The sequence below is a fragment of the Papaver somniferum genome, chromosome 2, assembly GCF_003573695.1.
Source record: "Papaver somniferum cultivar HN1 chromosome 2, ASM357369v1, whole genome shotgun sequence".
Lineage (NCBI taxonomy): Eukaryota > Viridiplantae > Streptophyta > Magnoliopsida > Ranunculales > Papaveraceae > Papaver > Papaver somniferum.
This window is the reverse complement of record NC_039359.1, coordinates 149,699,977-149,723,058: the sequence shown is the minus strand read 5'-3', so window position 1 is coordinate 149,723,058 and position 23,082 is coordinate 149,699,977. Positions and strand designations below refer to the sequence as shown.

Here is a 23,082-nt window from a genome sequence, read left to right as displayed (position 1 = left end):
GTTTTAATGCATTTCTTGTTCCACAGGTCCCATTTGGCTGGCGGAAATAGGTATGCTGCTGATTCATATGCAATATTCTGCACAGGACAGTGGATCAAATAAAACCGGAAGATCATATGCTGAATAAATAATGTCTTGGTAAAGAGTCTTGAGACATGTTAACGAGTCAGAGACAGAAGGTTTGGCTAAAATTGGTGATAGGATCATCGTATCTCTGAGCTTGCTATGTTGAAGCTTGCAAGAATCGAACGTATGAGAGCACATAAGAAGATGAAAGATGCAAAAGCTGCATCCTCTAATGTTATGTTCTGCCTCGTTGTAATCATTCAAGGTAACAACATTTCACCTCTTCCCTGCTTCTTAACTAGTAGACAGATACACATGATTTAGGCTTTATATGCGGTGTTATGTACCAGTACAACACATGATTTGGGCTTTACGGAACTGTTAGCAAGTTAGGAATATGTGCTGACCAATTTATGTGATCCTAAATTCACCCGTAGGTGGGTCTCTGTGTAAATGTATTAATAGCGTTTTTATCCATGATTTTCCTTTTTGTTCTTCGGAACCACATTTTGTGATAGATTCTTGTGTTTCAGTTTGACATGGTAAATGTGACATGATATGTGAAGAACACAGGTGCAATGTGATAAATCCTTACTTTCAATTAGTAGGAAGAGCTGACAAAGTATCAACTTGTTGGAATTTAGAAGAAGACTGATAAGACCCAGAATACATGATATTTTTTTTTATTCATGTATAGGTAAGTTTATGCCAACACACTTACTTTCGTATTGACCAAGTCGGTTTAATATTGTTGTGGTCACACTACTACGGATGACAATTAGGTGTGTTGGGGAAGGAAAAAAGTGAGTTGTTTGATAATTTCCCTAAATGGAAACCCACTCCAATCGCAGCATCTATTTATTAAATCAAAACTTAAATTAATCAAATGAAAATCGAGCGCAAGGGCAATTCAACTTTCCAAAAAAAAAAAACTGACCATTACACTTGCTAAGCATCGAATCAGATATGTCTAAACCAATCCACTGGTGTCCACTCTCAGATAACGTTTCTCCACTAAGTCCAGAGCCACAACCTAAAAACATTACACAAAAACAAAACCAATCAAAACCTAAATCCAAACTTCAGCTGTATGCTAATAAAAGCGCAATTTGCAGTAGCAAAATCACTCCTGATTCAATTAGAGTAAAAATTCTTCATTTAAAGCAAACAGAACTCACCAATATCAAGTAGCAGCCGCGGAACATCATCATCGGGCAACGCTAGAAGCTCTAATGCTCTCTCGGAAAGTTTTGCCTTAAACAAAAAAAAAATCCCACAAACAAAAATTAGTAAACAAAAATTAGTAAACAAAATTAGACAAAGATTTGATTTAACAATTACACTATTGGTATGATGGTACCTGAATTTCAGTGATACGAGAAGAAGAAGTATATTTCCTAGCTTCTGATTCATTGTAGAAAATCTCCGGAGGAGCTTGAAACTCCGGTCTTGACATCCTCTGATGCTCTCCGAGTGCGCCTCAGGTGGCGGTGCAGTAGCAGGGATGGTGGTGGTGCGGTGCGCTCTGAAAATCTCCGGAGGAGCTTGAAACTCCGGTCTTGACATCCTCTGATGCTCTCCGAGTGCGCCTCAGGTGGCGGTGCAGTAGCAGGGATGGTGGTGGTGCGGTGGCGGAAGAGAGCGCAGGGTTTTGGTTAATAATGGTGTTGCTGGAGGAGGAGATTTAAGACTGTTGGATCTTCTGGTAACAAAGATTGAGAAGGGTTTTAGATTTTTCATTTCTAGGTCTGAACTTATGGGTTATGTGTCTAGAATCCGGTTCGGGTTTGGGTACATGGGCCTATAACAAGCTCATAGGCTACAACTTTTGCGAGTTTCTTTTTTGTGAAAATTACAGACAAACCCATTTTTCAAATTTTTTCCACTGTGAAATTCATGCTCAAATGAATTTAGGCGTGCACCCATTTTTTAATAAAATATTAGTCCCGAACCCATATTTTTTGTATTCTTTTTAAGGCTTCTCTTAAATATATCCGATGCTTTTATTAACTATAACCCACATAAAATAAGTCATTAATTCAATCAAACGTGATTTTATGATTATTAACATAACCCATAAAATTAAACATGATTTTTATATATAGCCCACCAAATTCCTAAATTAAGTTAATTATGTAATATGTGGGCATATATAATTGATGATCTTTGAATACCCAGTTTTATGTATTCATGACTGAGAAACAAATCATTTTAAAGTCTTTTTAAAGAATAACAATGGTTATGGAGTTTTAGAAAATTGATTTTAGGAAAAGAATCAAAACCTTAGTTGATTTCATTTTTTTTTTACCGATTAATATTGTTGTGGAGAAGTTTTAAAGGAATAGTGAGAATATATAACCTCAATTGATAATCATGATTTGCAAAAATAACATCATTTATAGAAAAGGTGAATAGTTCGGTTTAGTTTTTATTTTCTTTATTTTTTTTTAAGGAAAAGTAAAGAATTAAGGATTGTAATAGGGTGATTTGTAAGAATAATGAGAAAACGATTATAATAGGGTGATTTGTAATTGACATATAATTTAATTTGGATCACAACAAAAAAATTAGGGTTCATATTTTGATTTTGGGGAAGAAGTATGATTATAAGTGAAAAAATTAAGTCTCATTTGGTAATTTTGGATTTTCGTTTTAACTTAAACTTTTTGGCTATGGTTAATAAAAGCATGGGCTACATTTAAGAGAAGCCTTCTATCAACAAGAAACACGACGACGAGAACACCAGTGACAATATTTTTCTTTTGATATCTTTTTGTCTAATTCAATCAAAACCCTAGAAGACATAATCTAACATTCAATTCAATCTATCTTTCGTAGCTTCAGATTTTCATCATTTCATTGAGGACATGTTTATTTTCTTCAATTTGATAAAACTCATTTTAGATCTGGAAATTATGATTGAGAACCGGCTGATATTCGAATCGAATCGATTTTTATAATCATTTTATTCTTTCGGGAATTAAGATATCAAGTTAGGTTTAATTCAGAGGAAACTTATAAAGCGGCATCTTCTTCAATTGAAGGGACCTTGGTTACCGGGAGGCCACTGTCTTTTGTAACAATTCATATTCCTGAAATGGGAGGTAATCTAAAAATAAAAATTTTGATTGATTTTTTTCTCCCCTTTACAGATTTTAGAACGAAGTTTTATAGCACTTGCTAGTGACGGAAGCATCTGTGAGACACGAGTCTGTTGTAAGTTTTAAGATATGTAAATGATAATCTAGTGTCATCCCATTAGGAATCAGTTTGTGTTATTATGTTGTTGTAATTGGAATGCCTAGGCTCCATGTTTGTTTATTGGTCTTTTCATTTTACTCTTCTTTGTATTGTTTGTTCTGTTCCATGGATTAGTTTGGTTAACTCATACCCAGCAAACGTTGATTTTGACGGTCAATGGCAGGTTTAGGTACCAACCCTTAATTTTTGAAATGTTGGGTACCAAAGCAGTGTGTTGGACATTTGTTGGGTACCAAACATTAAATATCCCTTGATATTATGATTGCTAAAGTTAGGAACTCTAACGCCTGTTACCTCCTCATTTGTGATCTCTTGAGCACCATTTGTCACATATATATGGACTTTAATACCTTCCCTTGATTTTATGAATTGGGTGCGCACAGACTTCAAGCTGATGGAGAACAAGATTTTTTTTACTTAGTACATGATCTTATTGAGAGCTTTGATGCCATGGCCTTGCAAAAGAATATTTTTAATGGCATATATGAATACAGTAAATATTGCTTTTGGTTTTTACTTCTTCTTCTAATTTTTCAGATAACTGACTCAGAATGAGCACTTGTAGCACCGTATATAGTCGAAACCATGTACCGCTCTACAATAAATTTTGGTGCTCACTGCTTAAATTTCAAGAAAAATTTAACAATTATGTTGCTTATCCGAGCTGCATGATTTTAATTTTATTGGATCATACTAGGCATGGAATTCACTCATTGCAATATATGTTGTGTTGTGAAGTAGAGTACTATACTCATCACTTGTGCATGCTGGGTGCAATAATCAAAAACAAAGAAAAAATCAAATAAGCAAGAGTTATTGATACTTAGCTCCTTTATAATGGAAGTGATCGATTTGACGAAACGAACGAGCTTCCCATATCTCCACAATAGAAACAAGACAAAAATTTGGAAAAACATAGCGAGTCACGTGTTCAACACACAGTCCTTAAGACATTAGCGCCCGTCTACACTCAAGAGTGATGCTATAGCCCTCACAGGACGTATATCTCCAGAATAAAACACCCTACTATACCTACTACTAGCATATGTAGTAGATGCTCAACTTGAGCTTGGAAACTCCGAAAAAACTCTTAAGGAAAATCACGAACACTTAAGAAAACAATATAAAAAATATCCCCTTGGGGGTCTCTCTAAAATATAGAGAAACCCATTTCCCGAAGATTTTATAAAAGTAGAGAATTTGTTTATATAATGAAATAATACAACTTAAGAAGAGGAAATTCCCTATGTGGGACTAATAAGATTTTCATTCACAAAGAAAACAAAAATAGATAATTTGTTTGCTCTTACACTTCATCCGCTTGTGAAGTTTGTTGCAGCTCATTATACGCTTGATTTGCACGCCTGGTATCTTGATGATGGTACGATTATCGGTGATACGCTTGAGGTGGAAAGTCTTTGAGTATTATAGAAGCTGAAGAGCCGAGTAGGGGTCTACATCTTAATATTAAGAAAACTGAAGTCTTTTGGCCTTCAATTGATCCTCGAAGTTTAGATGAAGGTGTTTTCACCAGTGATATTGGTAGGCCTAGTAATGGTGTTAAGCTTTTAGGGGGTCCTGTGAGTCTGGACTTGAATTTTATGAGTGACATGGTGTTGAGTAAGGTGAATAAGACTATTCAACTAATGGCCGCTATCAAAAAACTCAAAGAACCATCAAAGTGAGATGTTGTTACTTCGTAATTGCGCCGGTGTGTCCATATTATATTTTGCAATGCGAACTACCAATCCTACAGCACTACAACAGGCGACCGATCTTTTCGATGACCATTTACTTAAGTATTTGAGACTTTTAATCACGGGGTATGAAGTAGGTTTTGGGCCTTTGCAGCAGCAACTGGCAACCTTGCCTATCAAAATATGGCGATCTTGGAATTTACACTATGGCGGACACTCGCACTTATTGTTATCTTGCCTCTCATAGTCAGACTACTTCAGTGGGTAAGGTGATACTTGGTAGATTATTCTCAACAGACAATGGTTATGCGTATCAGTTGGCTCTTTAGAACTCCATTAAGGTATGTGGACTAACTTCTTCTTATTGCGTCGATGATATTTCCCCCCCTTCCATGCACTCCCTGGCAGTCACTTATTTTGATGTAGTTAAGAAGCGAATCCCATACCAATTTTCTATGTCTGCAAGAGATTTCATTCTGTGGCAGTGCAACTGTGTTAAGCATGCACAAGATTATTTGTTGGTTGTACCAATTAGTGGGATTAATCAATTCTTTGGGCCAAGACAGTTCAGAGTTGTTCTTTGCTATCGCCTTGGTATCCCATTGTTTGTTGAGAATGGTCTATGCTCAAGTTGTAACAGATCTATGGATATATTTGGGGACCATGCGCTTCATTGTGCTAAGGATGTTGGAAGTAAGTTCCGACATGATCTTGTACGTGATGATGTAATCGCTGAGATTTGTTACAAAGCTGGTGTGCCTGCGGGTAAGGAAGTTTCTCTTGGGTTTCTTTCAGATGATGGCGAAGATTTACGTCCTGCTGATATCCTTGTTCTTAACTGGGAAAATGGTCAAGATGTTTGTATGGATGTCACATGTGTCTCTCCCTTTACTGGTGAGGGTACCCTCTCTTTCGTCCCAGGTAAAGCTATTTTTAGTGTTGTTTCGCGTAAACACACTAAATACTTGGAAAAGTATGTATCACATGGTTATGGTCTGGGTGTTCTAGCTTTCTCTACGTTAGGGGAACTCAGTGAAGATACTTTGTGTTTTTTCAAGCGTTTGAAGATGTTTAGTTAGCAACGACGCTAGTAGTGGGTTTGGTAGTTTTATTTTTCATAGATTAGGTATTTCTATTCAAAAAGGAGTTGGAGCCCATGTTGTTGCTAGGTTACCAACCAAAGTTGTGTACCAATCATGATTAGTCATTCGTTAAAAACCTTAAAAATAATAATTAATAAATATTGTTTCCAACAATCCCCCACATGAATGAAAACCTCAATAAAACATGAAAACACAGATAGATCTTTGTAAATCAACATCCCAATCTCACGACCCGAGCGGACTGAATAGACAGACGGGTCGTGCATGTTGAAGTTGAAAAGACGAGGGTACCTAAATATACCTCAATCTAAAACTTTTCCACCTATAATTCCTTTCTCCGAAAGTGATTGTCTATGGACTGAGTCGAGACAATACAACGAATTGGTTCACACTTTATGTGATCATCTATGGATACGAGATCAAGACAATACGACAACAAGATAACTTGTGTGATTGACTATGAATACAAGATCGAGACAATACAACAACGAAGTATGATTACTTGATTATATGTGATTGACTTAACCAAACACAATAGGATTGCTATCAAGTAATTAGGAATTAACGTTTGTGTATTTTACTTGTAATTATAATAAAACAATTATAATTGCGGAAATAGAAAGGTAAACGACACATCAAGATTTTATTAATGAGGAAACCGCAAATGCAGAAAAACCCCGGGACCTTGTCCAGAATTGAATACTCTCATAATTAAGTTGTTATACAAAATCTAAACCAACTTCGTTCAGTTGAGACCAAGAAACTAAACCTATAGTTCACCTAGTTCCCTCTGTATCCCTGCGCCTCCAATTTGTAATAAGTCACGCACTTGGAACAATTCCTTTGGTTCGTATTCCAAACCGTAAAGGAACAATAAATCTGTTCGGTAACAACGCTTTTCAAACAAAGTGATATGAGATTAACAAAAGGATCTTATGTTTATCCCAATAAACTCCTTTGCCAGGTTCTTAGACCAATCTATTCAACAACTACCAAAGTAATTGTTTAGACGATGCAATCAATACTATGAATCACAAAGAAATGTATTGATGTCGATCTACTCAACTAATCAATCAAGATTATCACAAAGATAAACCGATTATAGTTGGATACCCGGAAGATCAAGTTTTGTGCACACCAAAGATTATGAACTCAAATAAGAAATCTTCTTTGTCTTCAAATCTTCTTATATCTTCAATAAACACCTGCACACAAACAACTTGAATATCTTGTGATCAATCACACACAGAACGGAGTCTGTTAACGATGGATTATCATAAGACGTCTTTAGACCTACAAACAGTTCTAATGATCCCCGTCGAGGCTTCGATCTAATTTGAGTGAATCTATATCAGAAGAGAAGATTCTCAAGCATAAACAAACTAGGTGCAATCAAAGTTCAATAATCGTTAGTCAATCAAATCAATCGAAAACTAATAATAAACTTCAATTATCTAGTTTCCCTAAAACGGTAATCGTAGAGCTTCCCAGTCCCAAAGAAGTCTTTAAAACGAGCGGTCGTAAGAGATTTCGCCTAATTAGGGTACTTTCCTCTCCGAATAGACGACTCTACCAGTGACATCACAACTAGGTAGTTTTGCTGGCTCTGAGGATTAGTTTGCTCGAAATGCAAACTTCAATATTTATAGACCAAAGAAGTTTGGACACCTAGGAATTTCCAAAACCGAATATTCTCAAAGATATGCAATAAACACAAAAACGGTTTTCATAATTCATGGAAATGCTCTGTCCAAATATTTTCCGAAATCTCAGTTAAAATCTCCAATTAGTAAATGCATATTACCCATTTTTATTCTCCATAGATATGCATTTAATTTCCGGAAATTAAAAGCATATAAAACTAAAAACCTTAATAAAAAGATTCTCAATTTATTTTGATCCGGGATTCTCCTTTAGTTATTAAGGAATATCTTTGAACAATAAAAGATAAGAATTAATGCACATGTTCAAAGTATGTCGACATCTTTACTTTGCAAATCATTTTTCATATTTACAATCTTGGAACCGATTTGCCACACTTTCGAACGAGTTTAGAATTGGTTCATCTGACTTCCAAGAACTATGTGATTGATTATCCTATCAAATCACCATTAATGGGTTTCACGGTTCTACCTCCATGTGGGTACTAGGATCGGTCACACTACCTTTCCAAACATTGGTTGACTAGGTACTATGATCGGTTACCACATAATTACAGTATTTTATTTGTGATCGGTTGCACAAGTCATAGGATCGGTTACCAATTATTAAGACTTGTTGTACCTCTTACTAGGATCGGTTGCACCTCTTACTAGGATCGTTTCTCCAATGTCCAGAGTTGGTCATACCAATTACAATATATCGGTCATACTATCTTAGGTGATTACTTAAGATCGGTTTCACTAATAAAAGTCATACCAATACAAAAGTCAGGTATTGTGAATAGTTCTACCAAGATACATAAACAAGTTATGAGCGGTTATACTAAACACACGCATTGGTAATCCAAAGATTTGAAATGAATAACAATACCAATAAGCCTAGCGATTTCCCTTTCGATTCAAAAAACAAGTTTATGAATGGTACTTCCTTTAAACAACTGTAAAACATTGTTTCCTATGACGAAATCTTCACCAACACCCATATATAATCACAATAGAGTTCATACGATTATGGCGATGTCTTACATACGAAGTTCAAAAGATAGACGTTATACTTCGTATTGTAATTCCTTAAAACTATCTCTAACTAGAGTATAATCATTCACAGCTTCGCAGTTATGATTTCAATATGCAGGACTTGAAATACACGTTTGGAATGAAACAATTCAAGTAAAATATTACTAACCTCAAGAGAAAGGATGATGTCGTCGATGTAGCTCTTTACTTCTTCACATTATTCAAGTCTTTACGTAATACTTGTAAGTCTCATATCCTAGTAACTTTCCAGCTAACCTCTACGAAGTTGACTCTAGCAAATAATCAAGCGACTCTTTAAATGAGTTTCGATTCACTAAAATATGACAACCAAACTTGACATACCAACGCTTGGTGGTTTCAACCGAGAATTTCTCTAGCAATCTCCCATTTGTCAATTTTAGTGACAAAAATCTTACATCATATGGACAAACAAATTACAAGAACTCATTACACATACACTTGATTCCAAGTTTCAACAACACAATAACCTGTATACATTCAATCCATAAACGTCGTTGTTGACATTATAATAACAAAGCTAATACTCCCCCTAAAGGTAAGATAGGTAGATTTTCAATCCGCACTTCTTTGTTATTCCCTTTGTAGTTTAAGATAACCACAAGTATCAATATGATATGTTACTCCCCCTTAGTTTATGCTTTCTCTTTCGTTAGTGATACCAAATCACTTGTTTACTTCATATATTTCTCCTTTTTTTTGTCACAAAATGACTAAGGTATGAGAAAATAAAGGACAAACCGAAAGGATCTTACAAATCTTAAAAAACTTGCAAAACCTATAAGAGTTAAACACGAGGGTTCCGGACACTGTTTTAGATAACCAATATCAAAACCGAAACTACTAGGTAATTTTGTTTAGATATGTTACCAAGAAAACAATTTCCCGAAGCAATTTTCCCTAATAGTTTAGCAAAATAAAAATTGACTAAGCACCTTAGTTCTTTTGCTAAACCGATTGTACAAATACAATCGCTTGTTCGATAAGACCAAAATAAAGATCAAAATTAACTTTATTTTTCTCATCAGGTTCTAATTATTCGAACAATAACTTAGACCTTTTCACTTTCAAACAAGACAAGTACTAGGTTAGTTAACTGGCATTTGTTGTTAAGGCATTCGATTAGACTTGAATAACCGAAACCTCCTCTTTGATAAGTCTAACTAAGATCAGAATTAACTTAGTTTCTCTTATCCAGAATCGAATTGGACTAAACAATTGATCCGGAAAACCTTTTTGTTAAACCATAAACAATTCATACAAACAAAATAAATCAACTTGCATAATTATTTACCTCAACCGGAAGCAATTGAAACAAACATAGACATTATAGTACCATAATTGCACCGAAATTTCGTAAGCCTAAACAATTGATGTCAAACCATAAAGAAAGATAGAAAAGGTTTTTTTTTAACTGAAAATAATTGAATCACACACACATCCATACACAAATAACGGAATAAACATCAATTATACCGAAATTTTGTTAAGCAAAATCAATAAATGTATGCAATAAAATCAGGCTTTTCTTAAATAGGAAAACGATTAACTAACAAATTCGTTAACTCAAGTTCGCATCCTCTTCTCCTTTTCTTTGCATCTTTCCATGGAGGAAATCACTGTGTTGTCATCCTATTGCAAGATAAAATAACAACAACAAACACCAACCTTTACCAGAGAAAGGTTGAAAATCGGTTTAACTAATGCATAGAAAAAGTTGAATCCCCGAAACACATATGCTTTTATGCTAAACCAAACGATTCAACATATCGTGACTTTTTCACATATTAGTTTCAATCATACCCCTTATGATTCTTTGATAAATCCTACCAACATGGGCTAGAACTTGATCCTTCGAAACCAAAAAGTCACCCAAACCATAAGGGTTCACACAATATGAGATCGAATATTAAGGTTATGAAAACCGAAATCAAACATCCCATAAACATACATAAAAATAATATAAAGCATTCACGCACAGGCTATGTAATCGAAAACTATCACAAGAAAAATAATAATTTTATTCATAAATAATAGATAGTTTTATTCAAAATAGATGTAGTTACAGGAAATCCTACACTACACCCCTCATATGATTTCATTGTTGTCATTTTTAGGTTTACACTCTTAATTTTATTGATAAATCTTTGAATGTTCTTACAAGAAAGATAAAGAAGTCAAGAATGATCTCTTCTCTGAACTTTCTCTCTCCTATTTACTTGTTTCTTACTCAAAAAAGATCTCTCCCTCTCTTTACAACTCGAACGACTATTTATAAGAAAATACATAGTGGATAATAGCTAATTTGTCCTTTATTTTCGGATATGATCTGCAATATTCTCACAACCTTACAATTTTTAATTTCGCAAACTCTCTAATCTTCGCAGGACTATCACATCTTTCTCGTGATCTTAGATGACGTCATTTATTCTATCATTTCTAAAACTGTTCTGCGACACTGTATGTGTGTCATTGATAATTTCGCTGAAACATTGTCATTGCGAGATTCTGATCCTACATCTTGCCTCTTCTCATATCTTCTCTGCAAAGTAGAGAATGATGTGAGAAATGCCGCAGCTCATCTTTTCATATTCTGCATTTATCACACGTATTCTTTCCCATTTGTTTCTTGACACGTCTTCTGTAACCGCTACTTTTCAACCGCTCACGTTCTTCGTCTTAATGGTGTTTATTTCTTCGAGTAAAAAAATCTCCTTTATATATTCTCTTACTCTTCTTTCTATTTTCTTTTTACTTTCTCTTCTATTTTATTCTCATCTCTGCAATCTGTTATTCTTCTGCAAGTTCTGCTGCTGTAACTTTTCTTCCTTCAATCCTTTTACTTTCATACATTCCCATACTCTATATTCAAACATGGCTCCAAGTGGTCATAGATATGAGAAGAATTTACAAGATGTCCAAAAAGATCTTGCTGATAAAGGTTTCACACTCTCCACCATTCCTGGTGAGAATGCCAAATCAATTCTTTCTGTCAAGCTTTTCTCTGATCAATATTGTGATGATCAATCAATCATAATTTCGCTAGGTCAGATTCTCGCAGGTCTCCCTATTCCTCTTTATAACCCAGATCTTCCTTTATTTTATGAAATTCTCGCTCATTCGGGATTTTCGCGAGCCATCTTCCAACTGAGTGGGGACTGCATCCGTCTGATGCTAGAGTTCGCTAATCGTGGTGCTGGTAGAGGATCTTTACTCCAAAGAACTTAGGGATCCTAAATTCGCAAACCTAGAGATAGTTGCTGAGAAGTATACAGTGGCGAATTTCTTTGAGAACTATGAACTTATCTCCATGAAGAAAGAGAATACTCGCTGGGGTATTCGCTTAAAAGGAAAGATAACATTGATGAAGCCAAAATTCTCATGCAAGATATTGACTGGCATTCTGGTAAAAACACAACTCCTCGCCAATCCAAATGATAAATGGTGTGTTTTTCCTTTAATGCTAAAGGACCCTACATTGCTGGGTCAAATGTTCTTCCTGCGAATCTCGCTGCTTATCAACCTTGGGTTTTCTCTTGGCCCGAGAAGGAGAAAGAGGTATGTTTCTTTCCCTTTAACTCATTTTATATTTCTTTATTGATTTTTTATTCTGTTCGCTAACTCTTGCGATTCCGCAGATCCAAAAACTGAAAGATAGTTATAACAGGACTGGGAAATCTAGTACTCTGTTAGCTCTTCGCTCATACACATGAGGTAAGAAAGATAAATCAATTTCTCTTATGATTTTAAATAGTATACTGTTACTTCCATGCTTCCATTTCTTATTTTATCTGTGTGTGAAGATTATTGCTGAAGTAGAAGAATCTGCGATGTTGCGAAGATTGGTGATAAAGGTAAAGGTGCTCTTCGCAGGGAAAAATCAACTGGTCCTCCTCCAAAGAAAAGGAAAGTTCGTTCTTTCTCCTTCAAATGTTCCTCCTAACGAAAATTCGAAAGTGACAAGGGTGATGAGGACAACGATGATCTGCTGCAACTGAAGATTCTCCACCTGAATCTTCTATGGCTAAGCTTTCTGGCCTCTTTTCTGATTCTCTACAAGGAATGGGAGATAGCCAATTCGCAAATACCTGCAAAGCTCTCGCTACCCTTTGCGATGTCCCTTTACTGGATGGTGATAGCTCTCTTCGTGGAGTTTCTAGATCAGTGACTCCCGACTTCTTGCATTCTCTCAATAGTCTGGTATACTTTTATCCTTTTACTTCTTCATTGTTATAACTCAAAATTCTTTCTATATTAATATTTTTTATATTTTTCGCAGGCTGGAAAAGCTTCTTTTGCTGTTGCCTCAGATCTAGAGAGAAGACGAAAATCTTGAAAAGAAGAATCTTCAATTTCGCAAAAAGAATGAAGAATTGGAAGCTGAAGTTAAAGGTCTTCGCGAGAAAAATAGACAATTAGAAATTGATTCTTCTCGTATAAGAACAAAATTCTAGTCTTCACAAGCTAATAATCAGCTTTACGGTATGTTACTTTTCTCTTTTCCTTTATTCATTCATCCTGTTGTTTTATCTTATTTAAATGATCCTTTTTGCAGACATTTATGGTCTTTCTGATGAAGCTACCCTTCTTCGTTCATTTCCTAATGCCTTGGATAATGATACCCTTCTTGAACGTCTTAACAATTCCTTAAATCTTCTCAAATGATAGAATTTCATCTCTTTCTCTAAATGAACTTAGATCTAAATTTCGCCTCTTAGAAATTGATCATAGATCCAGTTTAGGCTTAGCCAACAGATTTAAGCGTCTCCTTATTGATTCCAAAGAGAAAACCAATGAGTTAAGAACCAAAATTAGCGGTCTCATAGATGATAAGGATCGTATCTCTGATCAAGGTGCCAAGGCTTTGGCGAAATTCCAAGAGGCTCTCCTTGAAGTTCAACTTGAGCGAGATGAAGCTAACCGCAAGAATATGAACTCTGCGAAAGGGAAAATCAAATTCGTTCTCGTCTTCTCATAAGTAGTGAGGATGAATTTTTGGGCTGCGAAAATTTTAGATGATGCTAGAAAAGATTTAGGCGTAAATGTTAGTCTCCAAGTTGAACATACACCTTGATTAGAGATATGATTTCTGACAGAGAAGGTTGCTAATTGCTCTTCTTTACTAATCTTTTGCTTCTTATGAATTTTCATCAAGTTAATAATTGATTGTCTTTTGTTCGCAGATTCTGAAAATAATATCGTGAAAAGATTGAAGAACTTGAAGCTGAAAAGGAGGAACTCGCAAAGAATCTTTCTTCTCGCAACGACAAGTATTCTAGATTAAAGAATCAAATCAAGATCACTGTTGCGAATTTTAAGAATGACGCTATGCATTTTCGCAATCAAACCATCCAAATGGTTTGTGATGATCATAATATCCCACATTCTGATTATCCTTGTCTTTTAGAAGAAATCCCACAGAATACTCCCAGTTTGATTATCTCTGATAGCGAAGCTGACGATGAAGAATCTGATAGTGATGGAAGTTCTGATGGTGATGAAGATTCTGACGCAGAGAAGAAAGGAAACAAGTCTGATGAAGATAATGAAGGATTAACCAAGAAATAGTCTTTACTTCTTTCTTTGATTCTTTGTAATACTTGTACATTTATTTCTTCTTTCTGTATATTTGTGTTTCTTTCATTTTGACCTGCATAATTAAAACAATTCTTCTTTGCAATACAGTTAATCAATATAATCATTAATTCTTGAATTTTGAGTAAATCTCTCATATGGAGACAAATAACATTTTCTAATTTCATACATTCCCATACTTGCCTCTGTTATTTGAATCCAAATGAGAGATTTCATAAAAAATTCTTATTGTATAACTTCGCAACCTTTGCGAAGTGAATTTTGTTTCTTTTCAAAATCTCATTCCTGTGTGGTCTTATTTTGCCTTCCTAATTAAAGGTCTTATTATGCCACCTCTTGTCATTGCGACAAAATCGCAGGACGTCCTTGCACTTTCATGCAAAAACCCATTGATCTTGCCTTAACTTTTTCTTTTGTATTATGGCCTCTTCAGGAATGTTGCGACAATATGACAGGCCTAAATATTCTTGCGAAAATAAAGCCCCATGACATTGCCGTCTTGCGACGAAATCGCAGGACGTCTTCGCACTTTCATGCGAAAACCCATTGATCTCGTCTTATCCTTTTCTTTTGTATTATTGCCTCTTCAGGATTGTTGCACAAATATGACAAGCCTTAATATCCTTGCGAAAAAAGCCTCATGACATTTGCGTCTTAAGACACTTATCAGCTCCCTAATGGAGGGTGTCGCCCTTATCTTCCCCCTGGTTGCCCCTTCAAGGAGGCGTACTTATACCATACAAGGTTAGCTCCTCCCATCCAGTCTTAACAACAACCAGTTTTTTTCGCATCCTCTTATCCCTTTTACCTATAGGGTTTATGGTTACGAGACTGCACCCTAAGTGGGGTTTTCTTCAGGCCGAGTGCAGTATAAGCCAAGACTTGTCAAGAATGGCAAAGTACGCTTCAAATGTCTCTAACACTCTTGACTCAACCGTGTACCTCGGCGCCTTGATCAGATCTACACTCCTTGGGAGAGTCCTTATTACCTTAGTCTCCCAACCTAAGTCATATGCTTAAGTTGAGAATCCAAGGTGCCTCTCCCGGATGGGATTCATTGACCCCAAATCTCCACGACTCAGGTTCCGGTGACGGTGTAGCCTTTCCATGAGTCATGCAATAGGTACCCCCTTATATGACGTACTTTAGGTCTTACAATTGCCTATTGCGAAATTGTATTCGCGAACTAGGGTGTATGCCATAAAGGTTCGCCTCTTTCTCTTTTGTCATTCTTCTCTGATTATTTTCTGTAAAATTCATTATCTCTGCGAGAGTATCGCAAATCATTATATTGTATCTGAATTTCGCAATCTCAATTTTGTTGTTCAATCAAATGTATTTTTGAGAATTTTACTTATTGCGAGATTATCGCAACAACTTAATCATTTATACATTTCTTGTTTTTATTACCTTTGCCATCCTCTGCTTCTTTACAATTTTCTGCTACTGCTTCCTTGGTAGTGGTATGTTCATCATTTTTATTCTGAGCTAGCATTAATTTCTCAACATCTCTTCTCCTTTCCTTTCGATTGTATCCACCATCAACCTCTTACTTCTTTGTACATATTTGATTTTGATTCGCCAGTTTTCCTTCTTGTTTGCTCTTCCTTCGCAAGATTCTATCTTAGTTTCATAACATCTCTTTCCTTCGATCCAATCTCCCTTTATGATTCCTACACCATTGGGGTGAGGGAATTTGATGCATTGGTGGAAAGTTGAAGCTACATATAGAATCCCATGTAGCCAAGGTCGACCAATTAACGCATTGTAGGGTGATTCTACATCAACGACACAGAATGAGATTTCAGAAGATATTCCCTTCAATGGAATTCGCATAGTAACCTCCCCTTTAGGCTTGTTAGAAGTACCATTAAAACCATATATCTTATATGTTGATGGTATAAGATCATCATCTCTTCCACCCATGGTTTTATAAGTATGATAAAATAAGATGTTCACAGAGCTTCCAGTATCAACTAGAATTCTATTGATTGCCCATGAATCTTCAGCTTAATCATCCTCATCTTCTTTCGGTTTTGGATTAATTTCTAATTTTATTACCAACGGATTTTCATGCACCTCTTCTCCTTCGGAAATTTCTTCTGCAGTAAAAGAAATGATCTGTTTCTGCCATTCCTCTAGTGGCGAGATTTTCACAATATTCATAATTTCTGTTCCATCATTATCTCTTGCGAACACTATACTCAAAACATTATCATGAAAATCTTCAATTGTCTTATATGAATGTATGATAGCGTGACAGAATAGATTTTTTGCTTTTGCACCAACTTCTATGAAGAATGTTTCTTTCTTTTTCATCGTATTCACTTTATGATGTTCTGGTGGTGGTGGTAATGGTTGAAATTGCGGATGCCCTACCAGAAAGTCATTTAGTTTTCCTTGATCTATCATTCTCACATAATTTTTTTTTACATTTCTGCAATCATTTGTGGTATGTCCATGAAAATGATGATAAAAACAAAATTCATGAATTCTTTGGTTTGGAGGTGGTTTTGTTCCCATGTTCCGCGGTGTTGGTATATTTTCCATCAAGATTATATCTTCCAATATCTTCTCCACACTTGCATTTAGAGGTTGCATCTTGATTTCTTCCCATATTACCTTGTGACTTCATTGTCCTTTATTATAGTTTTTCCTTTGACCTCCATAAGTTTCTTGCGGTTGATCGAGCCTTTGAATCTTGTTATTTCCTCCACGATTGTAGAAATTTCTTTCTCTTTCATACTCTTCTTGATCTCGGCTCCCCATAACTACCAATTTCTGCTGATTGTTACTTATCACCTTCTCTTGTTGTACTTGCGAAGTATTCACCAATGTGTTTATTTTGTGAGCTGGTGTTCGCAACTGGATATGATTCCATTTCATTTTGCCTTTCCTCTAGAGAAATATATTCTTCTTGAAGTTCTCGCAATTCAGTCATTCTAATGGTATTCTTGACTCTGAAAATTTGGACATACAATAGGTTTGTTGCAAACATAGCATTGATAAATGATAATATGAGATATCTCTCATCTACACGGCCAGCCATTTCGCTACACATAGTTCTCCATCTTTTAGTCAAGTGTTTCAAACTTTCGCCAATCCTTTGTTTTAATCCAAACACATCTTCTATACCAGGTCGTGAGGAATTATTACTTATATATGCCCCAAGAATGTAGTCTGCAAATGATTGAAGGAGGTTATTGTATTCTTTGGTAAACCTTCAAACCATTTTAACGCTTCTCCTGTTAAGCTGGATGCGAAATATTTGCACAATACCGCATCATGATTTTCCCATTGTAACATGCACCTCACATAGGCTTTAATGTGCTGAATTGCACAAGCTGTTCCATTAAAAATGCTGGTTAATGCGGGCAAATTTCATTTCGGTGGTATTCCTCCTAATTGTACTTCCCTTGTAAATGGAGTTTTCGCAGCTTCTTCTATTGCTTCATTCAATTGTCTTCTACCTACTTCTCCTCTGTTATTCATCATTCCTCTCATTTCTTCTAATTCTTTCAAGATTTGTTTATTTACACCTGAATCTTGATCCATTGGTCTCTTTAATTTTGCTTCTCTTCTTCTGCGTTCACGTCTATATTCTCTCGCGAAATTTTTCATCTCTTCTTCATTATCCTCATCTCGTCTTCTTCTGCAATTCTCTTCCTCATCTCTATCTTGAATTCGCAAATGATGATGTCTTTCATTTTCCCCTCCATAATTTTGTTCATTCCTTATCAATTCAATTCGCTGTCTTTCATCCATCCTCTTTACTCTATTATACTCCTCATTGAGATTGTCGTTATTCCGGTTTTGTGTACGCCTTCTTTCTCGATTGCCATGATTGTTCTGGCGAATTGTCTCCTGAAGCTCTTGTTCTTCCATTTCCGCTCTCAATCTTTCACGTTCGCAGATTAAACGTACTTGTTCAGTATAATGTCTTTCAATTTCTTCTCCAATTGTCTGTTGATTTGTTTGGGTTTCTCTCACATGTAAAACTTTTCTTCCTTCCTCTTGATTTCCTTCGCCATCTTGGTTATTTTGTCCCTGATTTTGTCCGTTCTCTTGATTTCCTCCAATTGCCCATCATCAAAAGTTTCATTTTGTGGAATGTAACGATCATCAGTTCTTTCTCTATTTTTGCGATATTCTTCATTAGGATTTGATATTTCTTCTTGAATATTGTTTCCAGCATTGATTGTGGGTGAATTTCGCCTCATTTCTCTTCTAGTCGATCATGAATATGATTTTGTACTACTTCTCGATCTTCTATTCTGTAGTCTTATATTCTCCATCCTTAATTTGTGATTTTGCCTTGTTAAATTCGCACGTTCTTCTGCCTCAGCTCTTCTTTGTTCATGTATTCTTCGTCTCAATGTTTCTAAAGCTCCAATTTTCTCACCTCCATGAATTATTCCTTCATCTGCTTCTTGATTTCTCTCTTCCTGTCTATAATTTCTATTTTGTTGTTCTTATTCTGTTTCTTCTGCTAAATTTGATCGCCAAGTGTGTACGCTCACCCTGTCATAATCTGCATTCCTCTCTTGAACTAGTGTTTGTTGAATTGGCGCTTGAATTTGATTTTCTCTATTATTTCTCATTCTAGTAGATTCTCCCATTTCACCTCTTTCTCTTCCAGCAATTATTTTGATTATTCTAATAGTAGTCGGTTGTTCGGATGTATTTCTTCTTCTAGCCATTTCTTCAATGTTAACAGTATTGCAAGAAATTATGAAAAATTCTTAATCAATCACTTTAAATTTTCACAAAAGGATTAAAGGATTTTACATATAGTTAACAGTATATGTAACAAGTCTCTTCCAGTATATGTAACAAGTCACAAAATGATTTCACCAATTTAAACTTGTTGTTAGAAATTGTTAACAGTATTTCACCTCTTTCTCTTCCAGCAATTATTTTGATTATTCTAATAGTAGTCGGTTGTTCGGCTGTCTTAATAAAATTAAGAGTGTAAACCTAAAAATGAGTCGAGTAATAATGAAATCATATGAGAGGTGTAGTGTAGGATTTCCTGCAACTACAGATATACTTAGGTTGAAGTAATTATCAACCTAAGTATATTACTTAGGTTCATAAATATACTTGATAATTAGGTTGATAATAGGTTGAAGTAATTAGGTATCAAATATACATGATAATAGGTTCAGACTTAACCAAACACAATAGGATTTATATCAAGTAATTAAGAATTAAAGTTTGTGTATTTTACTTCTAATTATAATAAAACAATTATAATTACGGAAATAGAAAAGTAAAAGACACAACAAGATTTTGTTACCGAGGAAACCGCAAATGCAGAAAAACCACGGGACCTTGTCTAGAATTGAATACTCTCGGAATTAAGCCACTATAAAAAATCTAAATTCATATATTTGTGACCAAGCAACTAAAACTATAGTTCACCTAGTTTCCTCAGTATCCCTGCGCCTCTAACTTGTAATAAGTCACGCACTTGGAACAATTCCTTTGGTTCGTATTCCAAACAGTAAAGGAACAACAAATTTGTTCGGTGACAACTCTTTTCAAACAACGTGATATGAGTTTGATAAAAGGCTCTTACTTTTATCCCAATAAACTCCTTTGCCAGGTTCTTAGACCAATCTATTCAACAACTACCAAAGTAATTGTTTAGACGATGCAATCAATACTATGAATCAGAAACAAATGTATTGATGCCGATGTACTAAACTAATCAATCAAGATTATCACAAAGATAAAACGATTATAGTTGGGTCTCCAGCCGATCAAGTTTTGTGCACACCAAAGATTATGAACTCAGATAAGAAACCTTATTTGTCTTCAAATCTTCTTAGATCTTCAATAAACACCTGCACACAAACAACTTGAATCTCTTGTGATCAATCACGCACAGAACGGAGTCTGTTAACGATGATTATCACAAGACGTCTTTAGATCTATAAACAGTTCTAAAGATCCACATGATACTTCGATCTAGTTTGAGTAAATCTTATATCAGAGGAGAATTTTCTCAAGCATAAAAAAACTAGGTGCAATCAAAGTTCAACAACCGTTAGTCAATCAAATCAATCGAAAACTAATAATAAACTGCAATTATCTAGTTTCCCACCAACGGTACTCTTAGAGCTTCTCAATCCCAAAGAAGTCTTTAAAACGAGAGGTCGTAAGAGATTTCACCTAATTAGGGTACTATCCTCTCCTAATATACAACTCCACCAGTAACAACACAACTAGGTAGTTTTGATGGCTCTGAGGCTTAGTTTGCTCGAAATGCAAACTTCAATATTTATATACCAAGGAAGTTTGGACACCAAGGAATTTCCAAAACCTAATATTCTCAAAGATATGCAATAAACACAAAAACGGTTTTCATAATTCCTGGAAATGCTCTTTCCAAATATTGACCGAAATCTCAGTAGAAAATCTCCAATTAGTAAATGCACATTACTAATTTTTATTTTTGAAATATATGTATTTGTTTGCTGGAAACTAAAAGCATATAAAACTAAAAACCTTAATTAAAAGATTCTCAATTTATTTCGATCTGGGATTCTCCTTTAGTTATTAAAGAATATCTTTGAACAATAAAAGATAAGAATTACTGCACATGTTCAAAGTATGTCGACATCTTTACTTTGTAAATCCTTTTTCATATTTACAATCTTGTAACCGATTTTCCACACTTCCAAACGAGTTTAGAATTGGTTCATCTGACTTCCAATATCTATGTGATTCATTATCCTATCAAATCACCATTAATGGGTTTCATGGTTCTATAAAAACACAGAGCTTCAGTTCTACCTCCATATGGGTACTAGGATCGGTCACACTAGCTTTCCAAATATTGGTTGACTATGTACTAGGATGGGTTACCACATAATTATGGTATTTTACTTGTGATCAGTTGCACAAGTCATAGGATCGGTTACCAATTACTAAGACTTGTTGTACCTCTTACTAGGATCGGTTCCCTAATGTCTAGAATGTCATACCAATTACAATATATCAATCATACCATCTCAGGTGATTACTTAAGATTAGTTTCACTAATAAAAGTCATACCAATAAAGTCAGGCATTTTGAATAGTTTTACCAAGATACATAAACAAGTTATGAGCGGTTATACTAAACACACATATTGGTAATCCAAAGATTTGCAATGAATAACAATACCAATAAGCATATCGATTTTCCTTTCGATTCACAAAACAAGTTTATGAATTGTACTTCCTTAACCAAATGTAAAATATTGTTTCCTAGGACGAAATCTTCACCCATACCCATACATAATCACAATAACATTCATATGATTATGTCGATGTCTTATATACGTAGTTCAAAAGATAGAAGTTACATTTCGTATTGTAATTCCTTCATACTATGTCTAACTAGAGCATAATCATTTACAGCTTCGCAGTTATGTTTTCAATATGCACGACTTGAGAGACACGTTAGGAATGAAACAGTTCAAGTCAAATATTACTAACCTCAATAGGAAGGATGATGTCGCCGATATAGGTCTTTACTTCTTCACATTCTTCAAGTCTTCATATAATACTTGTAAGTCTCATATCCTAATAACTTTCTAGCTAAAAGATATGAATTTGACTCTAGCAAATAATCAAGCGACTCTTTAAATGAGTTTTGATTCTATAAAATATGACAACCAAACTTGACATACCAACGCTTGGTGGGTTCAACCGAGGAATGCTCTAACATAAGTCATGCTAGCTATTCCAACATCCTCTCTCTCACACAACAGTGTGTTGACCCCAGGGTTATACTATGGATTACAAAAAGCATATAATATAGAGAGTTTTCATCTTTAGTTTCTCACAAGTGAGACTAAAGGTTTCTTTCACCAAAGTGAAAATGCATGAACTAGTGAACCCTTAGTGACCCTTAGGTCCTAAGTTCCAGTAATACCACTCAAAAGTGAAAAGGTATGTGGAGACTTGAACTTATCTATCACTCAAAAGTCTATCTACTTTATCTCCTATTTTGAGACAAAAGTCGTTTTGCTACATAGACTTTGATTATACACATTTGCTATTTCGAGCCGAGTTTATCTCTCCTATCTATTTCTCGAAATATGTGTTGGTAAGCTTTTGCTTTGGACAAGTTTATCTTTACCTAGTGAAGAAAGTCATGTTATGTTTCAATCACTTTGAATATTGCTTACTTTGACGAAAAATAGTTTGTGAATAACAACTATATAATAATGTCCTCTAAGAATGTCTCAATGATTGAAATGAGAGCTTAGATTATATAGACAATGATGGATATAAGCATTGTGTGGTAACACATATATGTATAAGTACATTTTCCATGAACCAAAGTTTGCGAACTTTGTTGATCAAGAGAACCGGAACAAGAGCTGTGAACTCAATCCGCGAACTGGCGGAAGTTCTCGACCCGAGAAAATCTGCTGGAGTTTGAGAACTCCTTCCTGGAACTTAAGTCTGCGAACTAAGTATGCGAACTTAAGTTGGTTATATGTAAAGACGATTGTTTGTGAACTTATATTTATATTAACTATGGAATGCAAAATGAAAACCGCGGCTATAAAGTTCATGAACCGATTCGAGTGAATCAAATCGTTTTTGCTTCGATTATGTCTTGTGTAGTTACATAATATTTCCT

General features: G+C 35.1%; 1 protein-coding gene across 2 annotated transcripts; it reads right to left on the bottom strand.

The window, feature by feature from the left end:
- Nucleotides 1-1,774, bottom strand: LOC113354109 (18S rRNA (guanine-N(7))-methyltransferase RID2-like). Of its 2 annotated transcripts, XM_026597544.1 has the most exons (4): nt 1,427-1,774; nt 1,245-1,320; nt 1,004-1,099; nt 1-77 (listed from the first exon to the last, which is right to left on the bottom strand). In XM_026597544.1, exons 1-4 carry the CDS (start codon nt 1,520-1,522, stop codon nt 64-66), a joined length of 282 nt encoding a protein of 93 aa, XP_026453329.1. In that variant the 5' UTR covers nt 1,523-1,774; the 3' UTR covers nt 1-63. The 2 variants fall into 2 exon arrangements, with proteins under 2 accessions (XP_026453329.1, XP_026453328.1); XM_026597543.1 differs by lacking the exon at nt 1-77 and having other exon boundaries at nt 813-1,099.
- Nucleotides 1,775-23,082: the final 21,308 nt, after the last annotated feature.